This window comes from Rana temporaria, chromosome 4 (genome assembly GCF_905171775.1).
Source record: "Rana temporaria chromosome 4, aRanTem1.1, whole genome shotgun sequence".
In the NCBI taxonomy this organism is placed as follows: domain Eukaryota; kingdom Metazoa; phylum Chordata; class Amphibia; order Anura; family Ranidae; genus Rana; species Rana temporaria.
Window position 1 is genome coordinate 310,443,983 of NC_053492.1, and position 15,991 is coordinate 310,459,973.

The 15,991-nt window shown below is 45.5% G+C and overlaps 1 protein-coding gene across 1 annotated transcript in view; it reads right to left on the reverse strand.

Moving 5' to 3' along the window:
* The window catches only part of PPIL4 (peptidylprolyl isomerase like 4), a 48,931-nt gene that overhangs the window by 2,294 nt on the left and 30,646 nt on the right, over nt 1-15,991 (reverse strand). Inside the window, exons 9-12 of the mRNA XM_040350594.1 lie at nt 15,706-15,772; nt 15,511-15,622; nt 13,260-13,356; nt 5,863-5,995 (exon numbers count right to left, since the gene is read on the reverse strand). Of these exons, the coding sequence (XP_040206528.1) occupies nt 5,863-5,995; nt 13,260-13,356; nt 15,511-15,622; nt 15,706-15,772 (409 nt within the window). The remainder of the gene's footprint in view (nt 1-5,862; nt 5,996-13,259; nt 13,357-15,510; nt 15,623-15,705; nt 15,773-15,991) is intronic.

Consider the following 15,991-nt stretch of genomic DNA (forward strand, 5'->3'; position numbering starts at 1 on the left):
CCGTATTTTCCTCATTTGCATATTTGAATGGCTGATCAATGGGAGCGCCACCATGCGTCCAGCCTAAATATGCGCCCACGCTACACCGGCAAGTTATGTCGGCTGGATAAAGCCTATTTTTAGGCGTATCTTAGTTTGTGGGTCCGGCACACAGATACGACGGCGCATATTTGCACTTACGCGGCATATCTTGAGATACGTCGGCGCAAGTGCTTTGTGAATCCGGGCCATAGTGTGTATGTATATTATGTAGGTGTATGCACACATGCCCCCGGAGGAAACCCACGCAGACAATGCAAGCTCCAGCCTATGGGCGTCAGTGTGCGGATTCAAACTAATGACTCTCTTGCTGCCAAGTAATGGAGTTAACCACTACACCACCGTATGCATAAAACCATTCTGAAACAGAAGCCCTGGATAACAATGGCGCAGCATTCAATGAAGCATCACAGACCTATATGAGGCCCTGGACCAGCTGGTCCGCTAGCCTAATAACTTCGGGAGAGAGTCGGTGCGCCTCCACTGTCTGGTGCAAAATGCTCACTCCGTGAGTGACTGAGACCCCAGAGTAGAGGCCACAATAGGCCGCAAGTCAGACCCCAGCATGGTAAACATGGAACGGGTCAGTACTTCGGATCTTCTATCAGTCAGATCTATACAAGCGGGGGTTCCTGCAATAGGGAGAGTGGTCACCTATACATGACACCCGGAGGGTCCACCACCGGAGAAGAAGCCCACCTTTTGAAAAAGGCTCTCCTCAAAAGGGGCACTGAACCGCCCGGCGGTGAGGGACTACAAAAGCCCTCAGCGGCTTTTCTCATTCCGCCTCTTAGAAATTATCAAAGGGCACAGAAGGAAAAAACCTTCACAGAGCGGTCTGATTTGTGTGATCCAAAAAAGACAGAGCCCTCGGCGGAAACCCAGCTGCACTATCCAGCTTAAGAGAGTCCCTTACAGTAGTGAGAAGCGCACCCATAAATGCCGTATCCTGCTTTTTTTTTTTTACCCAGGTACCTGGTCTATGGCTCCATAACAGAGCATTCCCCAGGGGATAACGGGGGAAGGGGGCACTATTTTACCGCTCGTCCGCAGTCCACCCCCACCCTGGCACAAACGTGTCCAGGACCAACAATAAAACCTCTGTGAGAATCCCAGGTGCAAACACCTGCTGCTGCCACCACCAGCATGTTGGAAGGACCCAGATACTGACTCCAAATATTATTAATATTTACATAGTGTGTATGTATAATATGTAGGTGTATTCACACCTGTTCTTACAAATAAACAGAAGCTCCTAGAGCCCTATTCAGGGCATATCACCCACTTGCTGCGTTGACCAGGGGTGCCCAGGGGACTCGCCTCAGGAGGAGACTGACCAGCGCAGCTGTCTGCTCTCAGCACATGGCGTATGAGAGGAAAAAAAACATGAGGTAACTGTGCGGCATCTGCAGGGACCAGTGTGCGCCATATAGCACTAGGGGGTCAGGACTACTCCAAGATGGCCGCCGAGCAGTCAGAATGCGGCCACAGGAAAATGACCACCCGCAATGCAAGCTGCGCCATAGCGCGGCTACGACAAAGTGGCCGCCAATGGGAGTTTTCAATGTAATTGAAAAACCTTCCAAAAAATGGCGCCAGTGCCAGCCAAATGCCGCGTTTAAACAGGAAAGGCCTCCTAGGGCTTTTTAACAGTGAAAAAACCCTCACAGGAAAGCCCCATACAAAAAAGAAAAAAAAACACAGGCCAGATAACAGTCCCCTCAGGAAGGCCCTTCCCACCGACAGCGGCAGCGTTAGCAATGCAGCAAGGGAAAAGGAGCAGGGAAGGGAGGAGAAGAGGACCCCCAAACCCAAGGAATGCCCAGCCGTACCAACCCACCGAAGCGGGAGGGACTGTACTTAGCCGTCCGAGCGAGGACTCGCTGACGCATTCCTGACAGAACTAAAACCGCAATAGAGGTAGCTGTCGGCCTGGTCAACTGTGAGTGAGACAGCACAGTCATAGGTGGACCTCGGAGCAAAGCTCGCCGGCCACCCCAGGAGTCATGGGGTATGGCATGGCTGACCCAGCCTCTTTGCAAAGGTGTGCCCACGCTTGCTGGTCGAACTGAGTAGACTACAAGGATCTATATTATCCAGCCTGTCTTTCAGCCGACAGTTGAAAGAAGATTCTTCGGGAGCTGCGGTGGCTCAACGCGATTGGCACTGTGCTGACAAGCCATTCACCTCTGCAGCTAGAGGTTCGGATCCCGGTCTCGGCTTCATGTGAATTGAGTTTGGTGGTCTCAGCCCGGCTCCTGGTGGGTGTGCTATGCAAGGTAAGCCTGTGCTTAGTACGCCAACCCCACTCCCACAAAAACCACCACACCTACACACGCACTCTAAATTGGGTTAACACATGCACTTTGACCACGCGGTCTCTAAAGAGAGGCGAAGGACTAATGGGGCTGGGTGAGCGGGCTAATCCTCTCACTCCCTTATAGGGAGTCCCTCTGCCCCGTTGGGCTTCAAAGCGGAGCAGGTAGGGTGGGCTGTGTGGGAGGACCCCCTCACACACCCGCCATTGCCACCCGGGGCATGGAGAAAGGTGGCAGATTGCCTCTGGGGGAGGCCTGCCTACTCCCAACTCCTGCAGTCCGGCTCCTCTCTCGAGTACACGCACAAAAATACACTTTAAAAAAAAAAAAAAAAAAAAAAAAGAAGATTCTTCAAGAAAAAGTAAAATAAAATAAAATTTCTCCTCAGGGCGCTGGGCCCAAAGGGAGCCATACGTCCTTATCCTTGCTAGGCGAAACAAAAATAAGGCTGCATGCTGCAGTGAGGAGGGTTATGTCTGGAGGGACCGCCCCCTGGGCGGGGCTGTTCAAATTTGTTAATGTAACATGTATTAGAGTATCCAACATGTTTCTGCCTAGTCCTCTCCTGTATACAGGGAACCCACTATTCAAGATTTAAAGGAGCCGTGTCCGTCCATGGACGATAAGAGAAATATATATTTTTTATTCTAAAACCCTAGAGAATAAAATGGTGGCCATTGCAATACTTTCTGTCACATCGTATTTGTGCAGCGGTCTTACAAGCGCACTTTTTTGGGAAAAGGTACACTTTTAATTAAAAAATAACAGTAAAGTTAGCCCAATTTTTTTTCATATTGTGAAAGATAATGTTAAGCCGAGTAAATTGATATCCAACATGTCACGCTTCAAAATTGCATCCGCTCGTGGAATGGCGACAAACTTTTACCCTTTAAAAACTCCATAAGCGACGTTTAAAAAATTCTACAGGTTGCATATTTTGAGTTACAGAGAAGGTCTAGGGATAGAATTATTGCTCTCGCTCTACCAATCGCGGTGATACCTCACATGTGTGGTTTGAACACCGCTTTCATATTCCGGCGGTACTCGCGTATGCGTTCGCTTCTGCGCGCGAGCTCGGCGGGACGTGGAGCGTTTCTGGCTCCTAACTTTTTAGCTGGCTCCTAGATTCCAAGCAAATTTGTCAAACCCTGGGCTAAGTGGTCCAAATACATACCATATACATTTTAGGATAAATAAAGCTATTACAGGGATATTACCAGAAACTAAATATAATCTTTTTGTTTAAAGGTCTGCACATGGCCCTCTTCATAGTTCTATTGCATTGAACAACTCCGTAATGAAATCCAAATATAGCAGGCTAAAGTTAAAATGTACAAACAGACTTGGGGGGGGGGGGGGGTGCACACCCTAACAATGCGTTTACATTCAAGATGGAGCTGCTATAAGACCGCAAACAGAACAAAATAGATTATGGCGCACACATACAAAATTGACATTTAAATCCTGCAAGGCTAATTAAAAACACCTGAACATATTCAAAAATATTGGGATTTGGTCACACTATAAATGCTGATATAGTGCCAAGCCTAGTCCACCTACTGTGGCAAAATACCCCATTACCAGTGGGTCCTACACTATTCACAAAGATCCTGCATTTCAACCATGGGAGACAAACTCCTCTTTATGAGAGAACTGAATAGACACCTCCTATAAACACAGGTGGACACTAATGAAAGTAAATGAGGGGGGGGGGGGGGTGGGGTGCTCCCAAGGAACCTGGTCAGGATCCATACAATATACAAACAGACTTGGGGGGCACACCCTAAAAATGTGTTTACAAGGTGATGTAATAAGACAGCAGAACAAAATAGATTATAGCGCACACATACAAAAATGTGTGTTTGAGCACCCCATCCCCCCTTCATTATCTCACCTGTGTTATATCAGGAGTCCTTTCAGGTCTCCCATAAAGGAGTTGGTCTCCCATGGTTGAGACGAAGGATCTTTCATTCTATGAATAGTGTAGGACCCACTGATAATGGGGTACTTTCACGCAGTAAGTGTGCTTGGCACTATATGACCATACAGTATAGTGTGACCAAATCCCATTTTTTTTTATATGTTCAGGTGTTTTTAAAATTGCCTTGCAGGATTTAAATGTCATTTTTGTATGTGTGCACTATAATCTATTTTGCAAAGTTAAAATGTATCTCAAGGCAAATGTTGGGTTTGGCATATATGGGTATGGAAGATTCACTCTTTTTTTCCTGGTGACCACTGGTACTGAAATTTGGGGGAAATCTAATACGTTTAGTATTCTCCATGACTAAGCCATATAGGGTCAAACACGTTAGGAGGGCGGTCTGTAAGGCCGGGGTCTACCATTGTTGTCATCTGTGCATCCTGGATTGTAGTAATGCCTTTAGTGTACAGCAGTTTTTCCATTCTCTTCAATATATTTTAGATGTCATGAAAACCACAACTAAAAGGAAAAAAAAAAAAAGTTCCAGTGGGGCCCCCTTTAGCAGAGAAGATTTGCCTGATTTAGGGCAACAACAGTGCTGAAGTACAGGAGTGGGGTCCCCTTTAACACGAACGGTCAAAACAGGTCCACCTGTCAGTTTTTCAGGTGGATCCGATTGGAGAGCCCATTTACACCCGCCTACCTCCAGTCCAATCCAGAAGAGGGATCTATCCTCCTCTGTCTAGGTGGATCAGAGGGCAGTCGGGTGTAAATGTACAGTGGAGTCCATTTACGCCTGGCTGCTCGCAGAGCAGGCTCTGTCTGTATCTGTTCGGCATAAACTGAACAGACATAGATGTGTAGCTCATTGAATTATAGCCCCCAGCTGTACATAAAGCACCCATCATTAAACTGTCAACTTCCACATCTTCAGAAGGCAGTACAGATTCCCATTACAAAATGGAAAAAAAAAAAAAAAAAAACACAAATAAAAAAAAAAAAAAAAAAAAACACAAAATCATCAGGAGCCTACGGAGAAGAATCAATCTACAAGTAGAACCAAGAAGGGTTCCTTTCGATATTATCAGGACTTGAAGGTTATAACAGAGCACTTTCTTTAGGAAAAAGCTGGTTAGTCCCCTTGCAATAGAAACAAAGGCACACGTCTGCATAAACAATTGCACCACACATATACACTATACATTTCTTCACACCCCAGAGTAAAAGCAATAATTATAGGTCCCTCATATACAGTTAACTTGAAACTGATGAGCTGTAAAGGAATATAGTGTCACCTATTGATAATTACAAGTACCATCATTTTTTTTGCCATTTTGCAGGCGCACAATCATATTTAGGACTGACAGATTTGGTATCCATTCACTCAGCATAACCTACTCTTATTTTGTACAAAAAATGACTGCTGGGGGGTTTTATGCGATTTTATCAAGGTTAAATCTACAATTTATATGTCAATGTACTGTTTGTGATACCAGAACATTTTTACATTGCTGAAAATGTTAAAGGAAATTAACATATACTTAAAAAGCAGTTTTAGCAGTGCAGGTTGCATAAAAGTACCTTTGACTTTTTTGTTCTCCTTTCCTCTTCATCATCAGAGTAATGGCGTTTCTTTTCTTTTTTATGTTTAGAATGTCGATGACTTCTGCTCGTCTCCTCTGCATTGTCTTCAATCACAAGATCATATTTGCTGCTAAAGATAGTCAAGGTTGTTTTTTTTTTTCTTTTACAAGGTTAAAAATATCCCTTACAGAAGGACGACCTCTAAACCAGTGGTTCTTAACCTCTGTACTCAAGTACCCCCCCCCCCCAACGGGCCATGTTTTGGGAACTTCCCTTAGATAAACTATACTTATTAATACCATGTCATTGATAATTTAAAGCAGCTATGCAAAGTGAAGGAAAACCTGAAAACATGGCCAGTTTGGGGTACTTGAGGACCGAGGTTGAGAACCACTGGTCTAAACACCAGCCCATAGGTGCCCCCCCTCCCCCAACTACATGCTCCCAAAAAAAAAAAAAAAATGGAATTGCACAGAGCAGACCAGAATCTACTCTCTTCTCACGTCCCCCGCTGGTGCTCCAGGGTTCTCCTCTGTTCAGTGCCCTAATGGTGCACCAGCAAAGCCAATGAGACATGGAAGTGAGGGAAGGGAAGAGCTGCAGGCGTGCACAGCGCTGGATCAAATGAAGGCTCAGGTAAGTAAAGGGGGGGGGGGGGGGTTGGGAAGGGCTAAGGGCCTAAACATTTTGATAAAAGAAAACCGAAGTTAGGCTTACCGGTAACTCTGTTTTCAAGAGTCTTCCAGGACAGCCCTGTAGATGTAGCTCCTCCCTCCGGGACAGGAAACACAATCACCCCCAATCATAAAAGGCGGTCCTCCAGGTCCTCTCCTCAGTTCATCCAAGAATTCCTGACGGACTCTGAAAAACATAATCTTACCAACATATCGTTAGTACAAACTTCCATTTCCAGTTTAGAATAATATACACCGGGTGGGAAGCCAGGCTGTCCTGGAAGACTCTTGAAAACAGAGTTACCGGTAAGCCTAACTTCGGTTTTACCCTTTCGTCTTCCAGGACAGCCCTGTAGATGATAGACAAGAAACTTACTTATCAGGGTGGGGTTACTGCTTGGAGGACCCTCCTACCAAATGCCTGATCCTTCTCAGACATCAAGTCCAGGCGATAGTGCTTGGCGAAGGTAGTATAACTTGACCACGTTGCCGCCTTGCAAATCTCTTCTGGTGAGGCTCCGCCCCTCTCGGCCCATGAACTCGAAACTGCTCTAGTCGAGTGTGCTTTAACAAATGGGGCTTGTAGGCCCTCTAACTCATAAGCCTTCTCTATTGCCATTCTGATCCATCTGGCAATAGAGGATTTTGATGCCTTATGACCCTTCTTACTACCTGAAAAATTAACAAAAAGGGAATCACTCTTCCTAAACTCTTTGGAAGCTTCTAAGTAAACTAAAAGGCACCTCCTAACATCTAGTAAGTTTTGGGGTGCTCCCTCTGAGTCTGAGGTGGAACAAAAAGAAGGAAGGACAATGTCCTGTGTCCTATGGAACTTGGACACAACTTTAGGAAGAAAACTGGGGTCTGTTTTCAAAATAATCCTATCATCAAAAAAGGCTCCAAGATTGAAAGAGCCTGTAGCTCACTCACCCGTCTGGCTGAGGTCACTGCCACCAAGAGGACCGTTTTAAGTGTGACCCATTTCAGGATGGATTTCTCCAGAGGTTCAAAAGGTTTGCCTGAGAGTGCTCTGAGCACCAATGAAAGATCCCAAGAAGGACAGGTCGAGACCCTCACTGGCCTAGATCTTGATAAGGCCTTGAAAAAACTCCTAACGTATGAATTCTGCTGAAGGGAACACTGCAAGAAGACACTCAGGGCTGCTACCTGTACCTTTAGAGTGCTAGGGGAGAGACCCAGATCTACCCCAGCCTGCAAAAAATCCAGAATAGCTGGAATACCTGGATGATCTAACTCTTGTTCTCTCATCCAGGAACAAAATCTCTTCCAGAATTTGGCATAGATTGCTCTTGTAACTGGCTTTCTGCACTGTAATAGGGTGTTTATTACTTTCTCTGAGAAACCCTCTGCTCTCAATAACTCTTCCTCAGATACCACGCAGTTAGACTCAATCTGTCTATCTGCGGGTGTGGGATTGGACCCTGCGAGATCAGATCCTTCCGGATTGGAAGGGGAAATGGAGGAAAAATGCATAGTTCCTTCAGGATTGCGAACCAAGGCCTCTTTGGCCACCAGGGCGCGATCAAAATCAAGTCTGTCGCCTCCAACCGAAATTTCTGGAGCACTGCTGCTATCATCCTTACTGGGGGGAAGGCGTAGCAAATGTTGAACCTCCAGGGATTGGAAAATGCGTCTATCCTTAAGGCCTGATCTCTGGGATCTATTAAGAAGAACTGGGTTACTTTCCTGTTCTTTTCTGAGGCAAAAAGATCTATTTCCGGAAGACCCCACCTTTGTGTTATCTGAGCAAATACTTCTTCGTTCAGGGACCATTCGTCCTGTTTCACTGGCTGGCGACTTAAGTAATCTGCCAGAGAGTTTTGAGTACCCTTTAGGTGGACTGCTGTCAGTGAAAACAAGTTGGTCTCCGCCCAGGAGAGGATTTTGTTGGATATTTCTTGCAAAGCCGGACTTCTTGTCCCTCCCTGCTTGTTCAGGTACGCAACAGCCGCTGCGTTGTCTGAACGAACTTGCAGGTGATGTCCTACCAACCTTCCCTGAAATGACTCTATGGTTCTTAGAATTGCCAACAGCTCTCTTTGGTTGGAAGAACGACTTGCCTCCGCTGGAGACCATGCTCCCTGGGCTACTGCTTCCCCTAGGTGGGCTCCCCAGCCCCAGGCACTTGCGTCCGTAGTCACTATTACTTCCACCGGGAAGGACCAGTCTAGACCCTTGCTCAGGTTGTGATGTCTTCGCCACCACCACAACTTCCTTTTTACTTTGGCTGAGATTGGAATCAGCGACTCTAAATCTTGACTTTGGCCGCTCCAGAGACGGAGCATAAGTTCCTGTAATGGGCGTTGATGATGTCTTGCCCAAGGAACTGCAGGGAAACAGGATGTCATGAACCCCAGGACTCTCATTACCTCTCTGATTGAAATCCACTGATTGGACTGTAGTTGGGCAACGGCCTGACTTACTTTGGTAACCTTTTCCTCGGGGAGATAAATTTTTCTCTTTACCGAAGATATCCTGTACCCCAGGTAAACCACTTCCTGGGATGGCACCAACTGGGATTTGTCCCGGTTGATTATCCACCCGAGTGAGGAGAGATATTCCTGTGCCACCAGTAAATCCTTCCCTAACTGTTGAGCCGATCTGGCTACAAACAGTAGATCGTCCAGATATGGGATTACCGTGATAGCTTGATCTCTGAGAGGGGCAAGAGCTTCTGCCAGAACCTTGGTAAAAATTCTCGGAGACGAGGATAGACCAAAGGGCAGAGCTTGGAACTGGAAGTGTTGAATCCCTAAAGTTGCCCTCACTGCTACCCTGAGAAATTTCTGGTAATCTGGATGTATAGGGATGTGCAGATAAGCATCCCTGAGATCCAGGGTCGCAATGTAACACCCCGGGAACAGACATCTTGCAACTGTAAAGATCGACTCCATCCTGAACCTTTTGTACTTTACAAATCTGTTCAGGGGCCGAAGGTTCAGGATCATCCTGAACTTCCCTGATGGTTTCTTTACTATGAAGACATGGGAATATACTCCCTGTCCCTGCTCCTCCAGGGGTACCGGAATTAGAACTCTCTGATCCACTAATTCTCCTAGCGACAGCATGAGAGCTTCTGCCTTTGCCTTTTCCCTGGGTGGATGAGTCACCCTGAAGTTCCAGTGAGGCAGTGACGCAAACTCCAGTTTGTATCCGTTCTCTATTAAATTTAGAATGAACGGGCTTGAAGTTGCCTTGGTCCATTGTGGGAGGAACTGCCCCAACCTTCCTCCCACGGGGACACAGGAGTCATTGCGGTTTTGGGGGGGGTTGAGGAGGATTAAACAGGATTCCTCCTCTACCACGCCCCTTGTGGCCTGCCCAATGCTTCTTGGGTTGGCCTTCCTTCTTCTGGTTTTGCCAAAAGTTTGAACCCCTGAAGCCACGAAAAAAACTCTTTCCTTCGGCTTTTTTCTTTTTCTCAGGAAAGGCCTTCTTCCTGTCCTGAGTACGTTCTAAAGCCTCTTGGAGGCCGGGTCCAAAAAGGTGATCTCCTGAAAACGGAAGACCACACAATTTTAATTTTGAGGCGGCATCTCCCGTCCAAGTTTTTAGCCATACTGATCTTCTGGCTGCATTGACCAAGGCTGCTGACCTGGCAGCCAACTTTACTGACTCCTCTGAGGCGTCAGCTAGAAAACCCACTGCCTTGAACAAGAGTGGAAAAGATTTTAAAAGCTCTTGTCTAGAGGTACCGGCCAAGATGTGTGCCTGTAACTGGGTGAGCCAACACTCTAAGTTTCTTGCTACACAAGTAGCCGATAGAGCTGGTTTTAAACTGATCGCAGAGGCGTCCCAAGCTCTTTTCAAAAGTAGGTCCCCCCTTTTGTCCATTGGGTCCCTAAGGGAACCTAGGTCATCAAATGCCAAATCTGTCCTCCTGGAGACCTTGGCTAAAGGGGCATCCAGTCTAGGAACCTTGTTCCAAGGATGAGACACATCTGATTCGAATGGAAACCTACGTTTGAGGCTGCCTGAAAAAAAGGGTCTTCTTTCAGGTTGTTCCCACTCTCGCAGAATCATATCAATCAAAGACTTATGAACCGGAAAAACTTTGGTTCTGGTCGCATTCCCCTGATACATGAGGTCATGCCGTGAGAGCTGAACCTGTTCCTCCTGGATATCCAAAGTGTCATAGATGGCATTCAGGAGATCCCCCACATCATCTAATGACAATTTGTATCTGGCCGCCCTGGAGGAATCCTCCTCTCCCTCTGATTCAGATGCTGAACCTGCCTGAGAGGAAACAACTGATCTGGGAGTTCTGTCTCTAATTTCCTCCTGAATTTGTAAGGAAGGAGTACTAGAGGCCCTAGTTAGGGACGGGGCTGGAGCCTGCATCCTATCAATCAGTCCCTTAAACGACTGAAATGTGGATGCCATCTCATCTTTAAAAGATGATAACATTTGGTTACAAGTGGTTAACGAACTTTCTTTAACCAAGCTATTAACACAGTCAGGACATAAAGGCTTATCCCAATTAGAACTTAGCTTTGTCCCACACACTGCACATTTCTTCCTAGGAGGCTGGTTCTTATCATGGGCCTTGACCTGTTAAAATAAACAACACAGTTTGACCACATTACAACCAGCTAAACCTTCATTCACCACTGTGACAAGGTTTCCTAGAAGGTGCAAAAGAAAAAACCTCCACCAAACAGGTTCACCACCTAGGGGGGGGGGGGTATCTGGGGTAAAAATCCCCTACCTATCAGAGTAAGCCATGTGCCGTCACCAGGCCTTACCTGAGAGGTACCGGTGCCTGCTGGACCAGGATCGGAAATAGCCGCTGCTGCCTCCATGGTCCTGTGTAATCGATTTCAGTCTCCCTGAACAAACACCAGCGCCGGGTCCTTCGAGTCTCCTCCGCGCCCTTTTTTGAAGTAGGAACGATACTTCCGGGCGCCCCCTGATGACGCGCTTCCGCCGAGAATACTCCTTCCTCTCTTTGGAACGCATGGAACCCGCCCCCTCATCGAATACCGGAAGTGGCGCGCAGAATCGATGGCGTCTCTCACCCTCGCAGCCACGCCACCCGGATCACTACAGGGGACGGATCCCACCGTCAACGGGGTCCGACTCTCGCCGAGCTCACGGCGGAGGAGACTCCAGCTACGCTCTCTACCCCTAGGGCCAGAGGAGTGCTGAAGGCTGAGGTAGGTTCTCTCACATCAAAAAACAAACAAATACGTTCCCTGATTGTATCTCCTCCCGTCCGGCAGGAAACACAAAAAACTGAGGAGAGGACCTGGAGGACCGCCTTTTATGATTGGGGGTGATTGTGTTTCCTGTCCCGGAGGGAGGAGCTACATCTACAGGGCTGTCCTGGAAGACGAAAGGGTAAAATAGGATTTTTGTTCTCACCGTATTTTTTTTTTCATGGCACAACCGCTTTAAGTGTAATTTCATGAGATAATTTACAAGGGTGTGTTTAGGGGCGGAATTAGGGGCTGGGCAGGGCAACTGTGGCGAGCAACTCTCAAGGCCTGTCTAGTAGCTCAGGACTTGAAATTTTGAGAGCTGGTGTAAATACTTTCAATGTGACAAATCTACATTTTCATTCAAACTAAAAAATAAAAAAAAATTATGAAAATGCATACACAATGTTGATTTTATGTCATTTGTTAATGTGTTTTAGAACCCAGAAAAATCACCACTCTACAAGCCTTTCAAAATCCCCATTGCTGCAGATGCCAAGTACTAATCCCAGGAGCCATATACTCCTATATACATACATACAATGTACACAAAAAGGTTTCACTCCAATGACATCACTGGCATCTCAGTTTACCCAGCCATGGATGGCAACATGCATAACCCTGCCTAAAGGCCACGCCTTCCAATGTATTTCACGTAAGAGCTTAATCCTAGAGGCAGCAAGCACTTCCAGGTAAAATGCATTGGCAAGGAGTTGGCTTCAGGCAGGATTAGGTCGGTTGCCATTCATGGCTGAATAAACAGATGCCAGTGATGCTGTGGAAGTGCAACCTTTTTGTGTACATTAGGGTAAATCAGTTGTCTGTAGGCACTGTTTAAATGAAGACGTTTAAAAGTTCAAATATGTTGAAAACGTCACCAATTTCCCTGGGTTATGCTTAATTTTTAAACATGACTGTACCAATATTCACTTTGCAAAGGGGACATTTACTTTGCTAGGTGAACAAGCACTCCTTTAGTAAATCAATCCTGCTGTATTCATAGCTTCCCCCTGCATTTAAAGCAGCATTTAAGCTTTTTTTTTGTTCGTTTACATGCAAAATCAGGCACCTTTAATTGGTGGACCTCAGTAATGCAGAGAAAATAATGCACATTATAATTACAGCATTGTTTTCAGCAACAGGAAGCGGCTGAATTTTGATCCATGTATAGCCTTGTCTGTTCAAGAGAAGCCAGTTGTTAGACCAGCTTCTGTCAAACTGCAGTGCCGATCCTGTATCCTGATTGGGGGGGGGGGTCTGCGTTGTCAGAATACAATAGTGTTGTTGTTTTTTTCGTTCAACCTACTGGTTGAATAAAGGGAAAAAAAAAAAAAAAAAAAAAAGAAGAAAAGAAAAAAAGTCATACCTCTACAAGTATACCCATATTAAAAGCTGGAGGACGTGATCACACACTTTCAAAGGGTGCGTCTATGAAATTATTGGCTCACAAAAGGAAGGTTTAGAGGAAATTGGCTTCAGACTGTATACTATAAAAAGATACTCTTGCTTAGGTCGGGCTTTGTCCTTTAGGGCAAGCTTGGACTGTTTTCCTATTTCCTTTTCATACTCTTTAAAGTCATCTTTTGTATACTTTCCCCCTGAAAAGAAAGAAATAAACACTTTTGTACCCAATTTTATACAATTCCTAAAAAGATATCCCTTGAGAAATATGGTTTAAAACAGATGTTAGTAACAATTTTACCTAGATAGAACGTCTACACTAATCTTCAGCTTATTTCCACCAAACTGAAAACCACAATATCTGTACAAACATCTTAACCAAAAAAACAAAACAGAACAAAATAAAAAAAAAACACACCAACTAAAATGCTGCCAATATACTGAAATGTTTATCAGATATCAGAGGGAAGCTGTCAAGGGAACCCTGATCAAGGTGGCATAATGTTTTATTTTTTTTAAATAGTTAGTAACATACTGTATATTTAAGTTTTCAATTTCAAGCTTTTATTAACTTGGGAAAAACTCATGGCAAAAAGCTAAAATATATTTTCGGTCTTAACAGAGAACGCAACAGCATTTACAATTAACTGAAGGAGTAGCAAGCCTAAAACCAAACTTTACTTGTTTTATCTGTTACAAATACATGCACCAAAATTATATACCGTATTTTCCGGCGTATAAGACGACCCGGTGTATAAGACGACCCCCTAATTTTCCAGGAAAATTTTTGATTTTGGGATATACTCACTGTATAAGACTACCCCCTTCTTACTGTCTTTCTGGAAGCTGAGGGGGAGCCAGAACCTCTGACAGAAACAGGCTTTTTCAAATCTCACTGTGCCATTACATTACATGCCCAGACTGTGCCATTACATTACTCACTGTGCCATTACATTACATGCCCAGACTGTGCCATTACATTACTCACTGTGCCATTACATTACATGCCCAGACTGTGCCATTACATTACATGCCCAGACTGTGCCACTGTGCCATTACAAGCCCCCACATTGCCATTGTGCCATTACATGCCCCCACATTGCCATTGTGCCATTACATGCCCCCACATTGCCATCACTTGCCCCTCACATTGCCATTGTGCCATTACATGCCCTCACTTGCCCCCACTGTGCCTGAACTTGTTGCCCCCCCAGTGCAATAACACTCACTTTTTTTCCCCAGCGCTGACCGTCTCCCATGCTGCGATCGCGATCGTGAATGATTTCAAAGCCGCGCCTTCACTGCAGAGTGTTCTGTGATAGGAGGAACAAAAATCTTCCCAGCAGCGCCTCTGTTCTTTGTTCCTCCTATCACAGATGCCTTCTCATCTCGTCCGAGGATGAGAAGGCATCTGTGATAGGAGGAACAAAGAACAGAGGCGCTGCTGGGAAGATTTTTGTTTCTCCTATCACAGAACACTCTGCAGTGAAGGCGCGGCTTTGAAATCATTCACGATCGCGATCGCAGCATGGCAGACTGTCAGCGCTGGGGAAAAAAAGTGAGTACTGAGACCGTACCCGGCGTATAAGACGACCCCCGACTTTGGATGCATGTTTTTGCATCCAGAAAGTCGTCTTATACGCCGGAAAATACGGTATATATTTTTTTTCCCCTCAGAGAATAGGTGCAGGAACTTCCCCCTTCTGAGTCACTACTTGCCTCCGCCCCCTACCCACCCCCGAGCACCGTCCCTTGGCTCCACCCCCTACCCACCTCCCAGTAGAGGCCCTTTTAAAGAATACAGAACTAAATTTTATTTTGTGGTGCTTTTGTATGATATTTGTTGATAACAAGAAAAGCAATAAAATAAATCCTCTACAGCCAGCGAAAATAGACCCCACCTCAGCAATAATAAATCCCTCCAGCAATATAAATACCTCAGCAACAATAGATACCCCAGCAATAATAGATACCCCCAGTAACATTAGACCCACCCCAGAAACAATAGATCCCACAGCAACAATAGAGGCCCAATGCATTATACCCCCCCCCCCCAGCAACAATAGATCCACTACTGCAACAATAGACCCCCAGCAACAACAGATTTCCCAGCAGCCAGCATCAATAGACTCTCCAGCAGCCAACAATAGACCTCTCCCTCAACAATTGCCCAACCAGCAACAATAGACCCCCTCGCAAAAGTAGATTCCTGCCAGGATACCCAAGTACCCATTGCAATTACATTTATTCAGTACTAGGAGGTGCCGGACACACACACACACACACACACACACACACACACACACACACACAAATATAATATAATATTCTATTAGTATAATGATGGGTACCTTTTCCTTTCCATTTCACTTTAGAAACAGACTGACTGAAGTCCACGTGTATTCGCCGGTCATCGATAAGCACATTGTCCATCTTAAAATAGGCTTTCTCACAGTCTTCCTCCTGTGTAACAAGTAAAACAAATATACTTTAAGCAATGTGTGCATTTGATGTTTTTGAATAGACAAAACACTATCAATCAATACCTTTTCAAACTCAATAAAAGAATAGCACAATGATTCACCAGTCTTCCAGTCTCGAATTATCTCACAGCTAGAATAAAAAAAAAAAAAAAAAGACAAAACAATAGAATTAAACAAAGCAAAGAATATTCATCCACAGCTTCTAATGATTATAATACTTATCTTCTGAGCATTCGTGCCAAAACAGGCAAGACACTACAGACAGTCACCACTCCAGGTGGGTCCACATTTTCCTGCCATAATACTCCGTATGCACATACAGCTTATTTAAGCTGCCCCCCAACCGCCC